Below are 11,693 nucleotides of genomic sequence, written 5' to 3'. Positions count from 1 at the left end.
GGGCACTGGTGCCTCACGGCAGGCCTGCCTCCCTTTGTGTGGCTGGAGCCCACCTAGCCAGGTTCTCCTTCTCCAGGCTTCCGCACTCACCTCCCCCTAGCGTGGCAGCTCTGCCCAGCCTCCTTTCTATCCCCGTGGCTCGGGTCAGCCTAAAGGGGCAGCTTAGCCCTGCCGCCACACTCAGAAAGAGGAGACAGAGTCAGGCCTGGTATTTCAAGCCTTTGTTGAGAGAAGGAAAGTCTGGAGTTTATGTACAAGAGAGAAGGAAGTGGTACATGTACAAAAAGGAGTGGGCCCCTGTATTCCCTCCCAGGGGCCGAGAAGAAACCGGCAGGGGACGGAGAAAATAGCTAAGACCGACATGACCCCGCCCCTGCCAACAAAACCTAGCTGGGGGAAGAAGGTGAGGACGTTCTTGGCACACCGTTTCTCTAGGCAGAGAAAACTAGTCCTCTGCCCACCTCGGCAAGGACAGTCAGCCTAGAACGCAAAGGGCCAAGGGCAGGGAGCATGGCATCTCTCCTTTCCCCTTATCACTAGGGCACACTGCCCAGGCTTAGGAGAGACTTGCTCCTGGTAAAAGATGATCTGAGACTGGCAGGGCCCCGCCCCAGGGCTCCCTAAGCTTGGACACTTCTAGATCGCAGCTGACCATTGGGTTGCAAAAAGTAAGGGGGAAAAAAGAAGGAAAAAATTGTTTTCTCCTCTCGTCCCTCTGGCTCTAGTGGTGGTGGGCCTAGGTGCCCGTTCATAGCCTAAAGCTGGAAATGGTTTTCTCCAGCCCTGAGCTGACCCTTGAGGAAATGATGTTGAAGACCTTGGGAGCAAAGTGCAGTACTGGAGGCACCAGGGAAGTGCCAGGCCCTGAAAGACCTAGTGCCCACAGTGGCGGCAGGCAAGATGCAGCTTTGAGAGCTAGGGTGGACACTGGGTTGAGAGCAGCATAGCCCTCTGCTGGGCCCTTGGCCAATTCCAGGGCTTCAGGTCTACTGGTTGGACTTGAAGGACTCAGGATTGAAGTGCTTCTGCCTCCAAGAAGGTCTCAGTGGGGGCCTGGAGCCCGAGGGGGGCCAGCAGGCGGTGCGGCACTCCTGGCTTGGTGGCGAACGACAAGGGGCTGGTGGTAGAGGCCTGTAGGGGAAACAGAGGCCTATGAACAGGCAGGGAGGCTGGGCCAGGCCCACCTTCTGAGGGCCCAGCCGCACAGGCAGGGCCAGCCAAGAGCCAGCCGTGAGGTCGATGAGGGAGAAGATTAAAGACAGACTGGAGGGGATGGTCAGGGAGATTTCTGGGGCGGGCTCTGCACATTCAGAAGAACAGGTGGGGGTACTAGAGGCCACTGGGGAGTGACAGAAACAAGGTGGACTCAGCAAGATCTAGAAGCTGGGAAGAGACCCCAGGCAGATTGGATATCAGGAAACAGAGGTCAAGGGTCATCTGATGCCCCTGGGCAGAAGCCACTGCCAGAGCTCTTACAGGAGACAAGGACAAATGATACCTGGGCCCAGGACCAGAGACTCTCAGCCTCTGTGATCAGCGGCGGTGGCGCGCCTGGTCCTGCCTGTTTTGGCAACTCCCTACCCCTTAGGTCTTAGTAGAAGCCAGACAGCATTAGTGGGAGAGATAACCACTTCCCTGAGGGCACATGCAGGGGATAAGCCATGCTTCTCAGAGCATGGGGCATGCAAGGGAAGGAGTATGTGTCCCCATCACCACGGGGCTGCCAGAGGATGGTTCCAAGTCATGCAGGAGAGGAGGCGCCTGTGGGACCCAGCAGGAGTCCTGGGAGGTGGGCATGCAGAGAGGGCAACTGTGGTGCCCAGTACCTGTCAAGGGCCCCAGCCTTGGGGGTTAACAGTTTGACTCATCATGATGGGCTGCATCGCAGAAGAAGCGTGAGCCCCGCTTGGCAGTACGGGCCGTGAAAGGGACACTCTTCAGCACTGTGGCCCAGGAGAGAGACACAGTGGTCAGGCCCCGTGGGGGTGGGGTAGGAGGAGGAGGGCCCAAAGGGCTATGGTTGGGGTTTGGGAGCTGGGCCCAGTGGCCAGGAACCAGGGATGGAAATGGGCCCCACCTGTGATGATGTCCTCAATGGTACCATCCTTCCCCTCGTAAACAGGCCGGTGCTCCTTGGCCTGGCGCCGCCTCAACTCTGCAATTAGCTCCTGCTGTTGCCACTTGTTCCGCTGGGATGGGGTCTAGAGCCGAGCATTTGAAGAGAAAGGGAGTCACCGCTAACGTACCGCGGGGCTGGTTCCTGCCCCGAGATGCAGTCTGAGGATGCCCTTGATTGTGCTCGCCCGCCAGCCCAGCCCCCATCATTGCCTAGGAATCCCCTCCCATAGCCCCCCTCTCCATCCCTCTGGACTCCATCATCAGGCCCTCTGGGTGGTCTGTGGGCTCCAGTTCTCCATCTCCTCTCCAGCTCTCTGCTCCACCCCCTCCTAATCCTTTGCCGTGTTTTCCAGGCCCCAGTTCTTGGTCCCACCCACCTTGGCATCCAGTTTCTTGGCTTCCTGAGCCAGCTGCTTCTCCCGCATTACCTCCTCCTGCTTCTTGCGGGCTTCATTCTCTTGTTCTGCTTCCTAAGAACCATGAAAGATGGTGTGTGTGTGTGTGTGTGTGTCAGTCACAGGGGCTGTGAGCTGTGAGGGGAGGGGCTGACACTGAGGGTGGAGAGTGGGTGTCAGTGGGACCAGCAACCCCAGGTGGCCACTCTCTGGAGGGGCACTTCCTGCCCCAAACAATGACAGGAAGGGCCTGGGCCCCCACCCTGCCCACCAGTTCACAGCTAAGAGGCCTGTGGCCAGCTTCCATCGCTCCCTCGCAGGACTCAGAGGAGGAGACGGAAAAGGCCCAAGCCTGAAGCCCAGCCCTCTCTCCCCCTACCAGTTTTCTCTCAGCCAAACTCCTCTTTAAAAGTCTCTCTTCTGCTCACCTTGTAAGAACGAATGAATCGGACAAATACTGGGAAGAATACAGAAGGAGGCGTGGTCTTGGGACTCTCACCAAAGTAGCGCACAACAGCATTGTAGGCCTCCTGGGGAGGGGGTGGGCAGAAGGGGTCAGCCTGGCGGGGAAGGAGAAGCCCGGCTCCCAGCAGGGGCAGGAGGCCCACAAGAAGCCGCAGCCCCCCACAGCCCCTGTGGGAGGGCAAAGAACTAGGGGCTCGCCAAGCCCCCTAGAGTGCGTCTCCAGAGGCAGCTGCCTGCCATCCCCAGCGCCCCCTCTCCCCACGATCAGCCAGCCAGCTGCTTGACAAAAGTTCTCTGACCCAAGAACCAGAACTAAGCCCGCCAGAGGCTCACGGCACCTTGGCCCCAGCCTCTCCCACCCACCTCCACCCTGTGCTCACCTCGGCTGTCTTGGCATCGCGCTGGAGCTTGTCCAGTTTGCCTTCGTTGGTGCTAAGGAAGCTGCGCAGGACGCTGTTGTCATGTATGCTGCACTCCCGCCGAATCAGCTCCATGCCCCGGCCCAGCTCCTTCACGTCTAGCAGCACGTTCTCCAGGGACACTGTTGTCACCAGAGCCCGGGCTGAGGACTACAGCCAGCTCCAGCCCTCCCGCTCAGCATGGGCTCACTCGGTTCCTCACGCCCCCCTTCCAGAGCTACCAGCGTGGACAGAGAGGGGCAAACCAAGCTAGCCAAGCTCTCACAGGGGCAAGGAAAAGGAAAAGAGGCCGTGGGCTCATGACCCCGAAGGTAGCAAGGGAAGGTGAGCCGCAGACTGCTGGGCTCCAAAACAGAGCTGCCCCAGGCCTGCCCCAGTTTCACGAGGGGGGCAAAAATAACAGCCACCCTATGTCTGTGGGGGGCTTTATGGGTTTTCTAAGCACTTCCCATACATCACAGAGACACAGGCTCTGGGGCCAGCTTGGGGGAGTTGGCAGTGAAGAGCCACCGCTGCCCTTCCCTTCCAGCTCCCACAGCACCCAAGTGGAAAGGGCTGGGTGGGGCCTGGTGCCTGTAGGAAGGCTCCCTCTGGGGTGGCCCCTGCCCATGGCCCCAGCGGAAAACTTTGAAGTGGTCAGAAAAAAGAAAACAAAAGCAAGAAAGAAAGGCACCCAAGTGCTCCCCCTCCTCATAGCTTCCAGGGATTGTCCTGAGCTGGACGCGAGGCAGGCTCGCTGGGCCAGGCTCCCCTCACCTGCCGCAGCTTTCTCCACAAAGTGCAGCTCATGCCAGAAGTTAGCCAGGTCTGGGTATTTCTCCTTTACTGTCAGGGCGATGAAATGCAGCAGTGTCATCTTCCTGTCAGTGGACTTGGTGTCCAGCAGCTGGTAGAGGGGGACAGCGGTCAGTGCAAGAGGGCTGAACACCCTGGTGCCCCAGCCGCTGCCCCATCCAGCTTCCTGGCCGCTTGCTGTCCCCACCATCTCACCAGATCCAGGCTCTGGAGCTTGAAGCCATACACAGCTCCCCGCTTGCTGCTGTTCATGTAGTTCCCCAGGGCAAGTATGATCTGTCCAAAGGAGGCACGGGAAGAACTCAGGGCAAGACCCGAGGGCTCCTTCCTCCTCTCTCTATAGCGCCAGGCCCCCACCCAGGACCCGGGAAGCCCCGGCACCTCCATCCCCAACCTCTCCCCACCTCCAACATCTGCTTCAGCTTCTGTGAGGACTTGACGGAGGCAGAGGCTGCAATGATGGCGTTGAGTTGCTGGAAGGCAAGATGAATAACTGAGTGACCCCATGCCGGGATGCGGCAAAGTCAGGGAGGGGCTGGCAGGGGAGGGGACTAGCAGGTAAAGGGCGGAGGGGCGGCCGCAGACAACCATGATACAGGTGGGGGCCGTACCGGCGTGAGCATCTGCAGGTTGTCCTGGAAGTTGCCCAGGAAGGCCATGCCAGCCATTCGCTGGGTCAGCCGCTCCACCTTGCTGAAGAGCAGCATGAAGCGGTCCTCGGCCGCCAGCTCCTCCAGGGGCTGCCGCTCCCGCTCGTATTGCCGCAGCAGCTTCACCTCAGCCTCTGTGGGCAGGAAGCGCATCAGGCACTCCACGAAGTCCACGGGTAGTGTCTGGAGGTCAAACCTGTGTAGGAGGGAGGGACCACCTCAGGTCTTGCCTTTGCCCACATTATCTGTCATCCCTTCATTTTCCAGCTCCTACAAGGACGGAGGGTGGGGTCTTGAGCACCACACAGCCAGAGGCAGAGGACTCACTGTCTCACCTCCAGTAACTCCAGGGCTGGTGTTACTCAGCACCAGTAGCAATCCTAGGGTCACATTCCATGCCCTGTTTAAGAACCCTTCAACATCTTCCCTCTGCAACTAGGGACAAGTCTTAACACCCGGACGTGGCTTACGAGGCCCAGCCTGCAAGACTTCTGCTCGCCTCTCTACTCTGTCTCTCCTACTCCCCTCCTTACACTAAAGCCAGAGTCAATTTTCAGTACTCAGGGCACCATGCCTCTCCCTCCAGGCCCTGACCTGGAGTTCATATACATCCTTCAGGTTGCAAGTGAGACATCACCTCCTCCAGGAAGCCTTCCCTGATCACCAAGCTCAGCTACCTAGCCCTCCCTGTTCTCCCAAAGCTGCCTGTACCTCCACTACCTTGGTGTTGTCACCCAGTGTTACTGGACTGTTCCCATTAGACTGGGAGCTCCTTTTTTTTTCTTTTTTTTTTTTTGCGGTACGCGGGCCTCTCACTGTTGTGGCCTCTCCCGTTGTGGAGCACAGGCTCTGGACGCGCAGGCTCAGCGGCCATGGCTCACGGGCCCAGCTGCTCCGCGGCATGTGGGATCTTCCCGGACCAGGGCACGAACCCGTGTCCCCTGCATCGGCAGGCGGACTCTCAACCACTGCGCCACCAGGGAAGCCCTAGGCTAGGAGCTCCTTGAATGAAGGTCCGGGCTGACTCCCCAGCACCTCACACAGTGCCTGGCACACAGCACAGATGCAGTAAATTCTGGCCAAGCCACTGGATGACTGAGGGAGTTCTGTCAATGCCCTGGAATCCAGGGAAGGCTAGGATCCTAGGTGGAGATCCTAGGTGGGTTACCAACTAGCTGGGGACCAGGGAAAGGTCAGTGGGAGCCTCACGTGTGGATGGCCCTGCAGATCTCCTCAGCTGAGCGGCCAGCCTTGCGGAGGGTGATGGCCAGGTTCTTGGCACGATTGGCTTCCAGCAGGGTCACCTTGCTGGCAGCCTTTTGTGCTGTCTTGTTCTTGGAGCAGATGAGGTCAAGGGCAGGGCCCTGGGCTTTTGTCTTGAACAGTTCTTCAAACTTGTCCAGATCCAGGTCCTGGCAGGAGTTGATGAGAAGGGAAAATGCTGTGGCCTCATCCTACAAGAGGACCCGCTGGCAGCACACCAGCATCAGCTCAGCTCTGGTACATGGAGGGCTGAGTCTGAGGGCTCTTCCAAAGCCAAGAGATCTACCTTAAAGGGCAACCTGGGCCCCAGCTCCCAACCCCAGCCCTGAGGGCCCCAGGCCCTGCTACCTCCAAGATCTTCTCATCATCAAGTTCGCTAAAGACAGTGCCGCTGATCTGGTTGGGTTTCAGTGCTGTCCAGTTGAAGACAGGCAGCCGGAACTTGGTCTTGATGGGTTTCTTAATGCGAATGGCTAATTTGGAAGGAGGATCAGTGAGGCAGGAGCCAAGGACACACTCCCTCGGTCCCACTAGCCCTGCCCAGAGCCCTCGGGACACTCACCTGACAGGCCTACTGTCAACACCACAGAGGGAGCAGCGCCGGGGAGAGGTGGGGCTGGGGGACACTTGTCTGGGAAAAGAAGAAATAGCACAGTGACCCAGGGGCCAAGAGACTCCCCTCTGTCCGCCCTACCTGTCCTTAAAGACTACCAGGGAAGGAGGCTGCATGAACTCCCTGCCCAAGTGGCTCCCAGGGGTCCTAACTGACGGGGCAGGTCGTGCGGTCTCTGACCCACTCTCCCCTGCTTTGGTCTAAGCCCTCTCCTTGGATGTCTTCAGAGGAATCGGGAGCAGCATCTTTACGCTCCTTAAAACAGATCCACGTCTGCTCATAGACATCCCTTCCCTAGTAATCTGAGCCTCCCTCAGATTCTAACCCTCCCTCAGCCTCTCCCACCTGACTTTACATCCTTCCAGCCACATCCCCAGTTTCTCCCTGTGGAGATGCTGCTGACTGGGCCTTTGGTCTGGCCCCACAATAAGGCTGCACCTCTTGCCTTCTACCAGGTAAGGGTCCTGCTTACCTGGTAACGGGGGAGGTGGAGGGGGCAAGGGAGGAGCCGGTGGCGGAGGCAGAGGTAGGGCCTCCTCGGGGGGCGGGGCCGGAACCAGGAGGTCCAGGTCGGAGGGGGGCATGCCCTCATTCAGTTCCTCAGGGCCTACCCGGGCCAGGGCCTCGCTGCCCACTGACTCTAGGTCCCGGGCGGTGGGCTCCAAGTGGCATCGGCGCTGGAAGGCCTCCTCCTTCTCTTTAATGAGCCGCCGCAGGGTGTGTACCTGGTGGCTCGTGTTCTCGTAAGTCTCCTATTGGGCAGACAGCACCATTAAGAAAAGAGCACCTGAAAGCGCAGCAGGCGATGCTCCTGGGAGTGAGACTTCCTACCCAAGGGTCTCCAGGAGGATACTCAGAGGCAGAGAGCGGCAGAAACCCAAGGAAAACTGGAATGCAGCAGAACAAAAGAGGGGGGCGGAAGAGCAAGCCTGCTTGGCTGGCGCCCTGCAGTGTCCTTCCTCACTGCTCCAGCCCAGTCTCACTGGTCCCTCAAGGCCCAGGTAGAAGGCTGCCCTTGTGAAACTCTCCTTAACCCACCAGCAGCCTGCTATGGCAGTCTCAGCCCTCTGTGCCTCAGTCCTGCTCTCATTCCATTTGGTTTGTACAGTCGCTCAATTGGAAGCCCCCTACAGACAAGACCCTGCCTTAGCCACCTCTGTATCCTCCATACTCCCGACTCAGCGCTTCAGACTCTTAGCAGGGGCTTGGCAGGTATGTACTGAGCTCAACAGAGCCAGCGTATTTGTATTCCTGTGGAAGAAGAGATGGGTTGGGGCATGATTTTATAACTAACAAAAAGTTAGGTGAGGGACAGAGAAGACACCGAAATGTGAGGAGGCCCTGCTCTCCAATCTGGAATACCTGGTAGATATCCTGATAAACAGCCCCAAGTACCTGGGCTATTCTGAGCCTGTTCATTGCGCTGGGCTGGGGAAGCACGTGGAGGTGCAGGTGAGGGAGAAGCAAGGGGGGTGGGCTGGCAGGAGGAGACAGGGGCTCCAGAGGTGCCCCACCTGCTCCCACCCTCCTGTGTGTGTATGTCTGGCCCACTCTGGCTCCAGCTTCCCTCTCCAGCTAAAACATGGGGTGAAATCATCAGCCCACCCTCATTCGAGTGCCTCAGGAGTGAATTAATATCTGGATGCTCGAGGACTTGACATGACTGACATGGAACGAAAAGCAAGCTCCCCAGGCCCCAGCACCCAGTACCAGTCAGGGGCTCCCTTCCCCACGTAACCTGGTACCTTGATGCTCTCGAGTTCCTTCTCCCGCTGCAGCAGCTGCTTCTCTAGCTCTGCCACACGCATCATGTTCTCATTCTCTAGGTCCAGAAGCTTCTCTGTGAGCTGCAGGATGAAAAGGGCAGGTTTGGGGATGGCCCTAAAGTCTGGGCACTCAGCACAGTCTGAACCCCAGTCAGGACCCAGGCCCGACCCCTCCACCCAGGGCCCCAAAGGCAGCTTGGCCCAGTGGCTTCCCTAGGTAACTCCTGTGAGCCCAGGGTCTGAGACCACATGAAATAGTGCAAGACAAATGGCCACATCTGCCTCTCTCGAGCCTGAGGCCACCTCACACCCAGTCCTGAGGTCAATGTGTGTTCCACCGCGGATGAACTAGTGTCTCAGCCAGAGCGTGCGCTAGAGAGCCCCAGTGGATTCTGAGGCTTCCCTGAGGCTCAATCGGGAGGTAAGCAGGTCAGCTCAGGATTCCTGGGACTCAGATGTCCCCACTCTCTCCCCACCCTCAACAGTGGTTCTGGCAGCAAAGGAGGACCACCTACATGGGACACATGCTCCTCCAGCTCTTCCACCTTCTCCAGGGCCACATTCTTGGTCTCGGCATCCTCCAGCAAACCCCCCACATCAAACACGTTGTCCAGGTATGCCTGGATCTGCACCTGCAGCTTCTCGCTCTCTGTGTGCCTTGACTTCTGGGGGAAAGCAGAGAGAGTAGTAGTTGGGGGAGCCTCCTCATCAGCCTCCATGACCCCTTCCTAGAGCCTAGGACCCAGGGAGCTCCTACTGTAGCCGTGTCAGATTCTCGCCCTGCGGAGCTGACTGACTGAGGAGCCCTCTGCGCAAAGGCCAGAGTCCCAGGTCACAGAAGACAGGCAGGGTGCCAGGAGCATCCGTGACTAGGCTCTTGTAAAAGAAAAACTCCTCGTGATACAGCTAAGCTGGTCCTCTTCCCCGAAGCGCCTCATCCCGTGAGGACTCCAGCCCAGCTCACCTGCAGGAACTCCTCCAGCCCCAGCTTTGTAAACTCATACTGCAGGTGGACCCGGAAGTTCATGTCCTCCACCGAGTGCACCACGATGTTGATAAACTGCATGCAGGCCACCTGGGGAAGGAGCAGCCCAGAGGGGCAGAGAGAGCCGAGACACGGAGGGGAGGCGGCTGTTAGAGCCAGCATCATCAGGCGGATCATCAAAAGGAGTAAAAAAGGTACGTCTTTCAGGGAGCAATAAGAGAATTTTAACTTAGAAAACGTCGAACTTAATATTCATTTTACGAAGACAAGTAAATTACATGAGAAATAGGTGTACATGAAGATTTGGCGGATTTCCTTTGCACACCAGCAGGTATTCCTTGAGACAACCCTACTAGCTGTATACCCTAGACTGAAGGGAAGTGAGGAGAACTGAGGAGAAGCTGGGGAAGAGGAAAGCAGCTCACAAAGGGTCCAAATCAGGGACAGTGCGGCCACACAAAGCGGGAAAGGAGGAGACCCAAGACAGAAATTGTCCTGGAGTTTCTAAAAGCTTTCTGGGGTGAGTGAGTGAGTGGATGAGGAGCGTTTGCTGAGAAAAGAACCACTCTGGGTCCTACACGGAACGTCAGAGTACGCTGTCGGCTCAGCCCCGTTCTCAAGGAGTGGGCGGCCCTGCTGGGCATGCACCTGACCCAGGACCAGCTCCTCACCATGAAGTCGATGTTGCTGTCCTCATTCCGGAAATACTCCATCAGCTTCTCAAAGCGGTGCAACTCCTTGCATACCTGAACAAGCAAACTTTCTCAGTAACAGGATCTGTCCCATGCAGAACCCAAGCCCCTGAGCCCTGGTTCCCAGGAACATCCAGCAAAGGGACTGGTACAGACCAAGTGTAACCACAATTCTTTCTATGTAACGGGTCACTTGGGACATGATAGAAGAAAGCCTGGGACATGGCATCTGCTCTGGGTCCCTGAGGGAGCTCAGTAAAGCGTGTGCCCTTAGTCTGGGCTCTGGGTGCCTCTGAGTGTAGGCCAAGAAGAAACACAGGGGCCTGGTGTTGCCGAGCTATTGAAGGAAAGAGGGAGGGTGGAGGAAGGTTGGAGGCCATGGCTGAGGCAGGAGGCTGAAGTCCTAGTGGGGACGCAGGAGAGAGGCCTGGGTGCAGGAAAGCCTCTGTGCTGAGAGGGGTCCAGAGACTCCTCTGAGCCTCTGGCTTCAAGGAGGAAAAGCCATTTCCTGGCTTGAACAATGGATGCTAGGGAAGAGGTCCAAAAAGGAGGAAGAGGTGGGACCAGCAGCTGCAGCTGTATGCCGAGGAATCCTATGTTCAAGCAGATGGGGGTTTCAAAGCCAGGCCAAGTCTGGGGAATTCCAAGTAGGAGCTCCCTCTCCCCTCACCAATGACAGCCAACACCCCAGGAGGATCCCTGCTTGCCTTCTCCTCCCACTACAAATATCACTGCCTCGGGTTCTACCAGTGGGTTCACTGCCTCAGAACGGCCTGGGGAGCCTGTTAACGCACAGATGGCCAGGCCTCCCAGGGGCCTGTGCATTTAACACACGCTCTTCAGGTATTCTGCTGCACAGCAGGTTAGAACTGCTGGACTATAGCCCTCAAGTGAGGGCATCCTTCGCTGGCCAGTCAGGAGCTTTCCCGGCACAAGATCTAGTAAGAATGAAGTTTTGGTTTTGGTTTAAAAAAGCAGGGGGCAGAATACCTAGCTAAAAGCACTAGGCTGTTAAAATCCCTAGGATGTGTGAGATCACAGGAAAGGGCGCTTACCTACCTGGCTCACACCTCCTCCCCGCCAAAAACACACACACACACACACACACACACGCACGCACGCATGCACGCACACACATGGGTATAGGAAACTGACCTCTTTGAAATTGTCAAAGGCAGCAAGAATGATTTCGTGACCTCCCCGTACCAAACACACGGCTGCCAGGAGCTCTAAGACAAGTGCTTTGGTCCTAAGGGGTGGAGAATGAAGATTAACACCCTAGCCCCTGACCCTGGCCACCACACAGCTCGCTTCCACAACTGGGTGAGTCCTTTCAAGAGAGTAGAGACAGCCTCGGTGGTGAGGGAGAGGGTGGGTTTGGGAAAGAAGGCAGGGGAAGGTAGGCTTTCTCCCTCCCTAAGCTGTGTAGACCAGAGGAGAGCAGAACACTCCTCCTCCAGCAGAGGTGAGGGGCCAAACCAAGGTGCTGACCTAAGCCGCAGGACCCGAGGCCAGGCGGGACTTCTTGGCAG

At 57.6% G+C, this 11,693-nt stretch overlaps 1 protein-coding gene across 6 annotated transcripts in view; it reads right to left on the bottom strand.

Moving 5' to 3' along the window:
- Window positions 1-57: 57 nt before the first annotated feature.
- The window catches only part of FMNL3 (formin like 3), a 55,343-nt gene continuing 43,707 nt past the window's right edge, over window positions 58-11,693 (bottom strand). For 3 of the 6 annotated variants that reach the window (XM_030835145.3, XM_030835149.3, XM_060306934.2), the window contains 19 exons: window positions 11,317-11,410; window positions 10,141-10,215; window positions 9,449-9,559; window positions 9,000-9,149; window positions 8,464-8,565; window positions 7,191-7,470; window positions 6,668-6,736; window positions 6,454-6,578; window positions 6,052-6,254; window positions 4,804-5,038; window positions 4,597-4,665; window positions 4,388-4,468; window positions 4,154-4,283; window positions 3,359-3,519; window positions 2,942-3,043; window positions 2,496-2,588; window positions 2,078-2,201; window positions 1,827-1,943; window positions 60-1,131 (listed from right to left, as the gene is read on the bottom strand). In XM_030835145.3, coding sequence (XP_030691005.2) covers window positions 1,852-1,943; window positions 2,078-2,201; window positions 2,496-2,588; window positions 2,942-3,043; window positions 3,359-3,519; window positions 4,154-4,283; window positions 4,388-4,468; window positions 4,597-4,665; window positions 4,804-5,038; window positions 6,052-6,254; window positions 6,454-6,578; window positions 6,668-6,736; window positions 7,191-7,470; window positions 8,464-8,565; window positions 9,000-9,149; window positions 9,449-9,559; window positions 10,141-10,215; window positions 11,317-11,410 — 2,296 coding nt within the window. In that variant the 3' untranslated portion in view covers window positions 60-1,131; window positions 1,827-1,851. Of the gene's footprint in view, window positions 1,132-1,826; window positions 1,944-2,077; window positions 2,202-2,495; window positions 2,589-2,941; window positions 3,044-3,358; window positions 3,520-4,153; window positions 4,284-4,387; window positions 4,469-4,596; window positions 4,666-4,803; window positions 5,039-6,051; window positions 6,255-6,453; window positions 6,579-6,667; window positions 6,737-7,190; window positions 7,471-8,463; window positions 8,566-8,999; window positions 9,150-9,448; window positions 9,560-10,140; window positions 10,216-11,316; window positions 11,411-11,693 lie in introns of all 6 variants that reach the window. The other 3 variants (XM_030835146.3, XM_030835150.3, XM_030835147.3) reach the window with 2 other exon arrangements.

This window comes from Globicephala melas, chromosome 10 (assembly GCF_963455315.2).
Source record: "Globicephala melas chromosome 10, mGloMel1.2, whole genome shotgun sequence".
NCBI lineage: Eukaryota > Metazoa > Chordata > Mammalia > Artiodactyla > Delphinidae > Globicephala > Globicephala melas.
The sequence above is the reverse complement of the archived record's forward strand: the minus strand, read 5'-3'. Positions and strand labels throughout refer to the sequence as shown.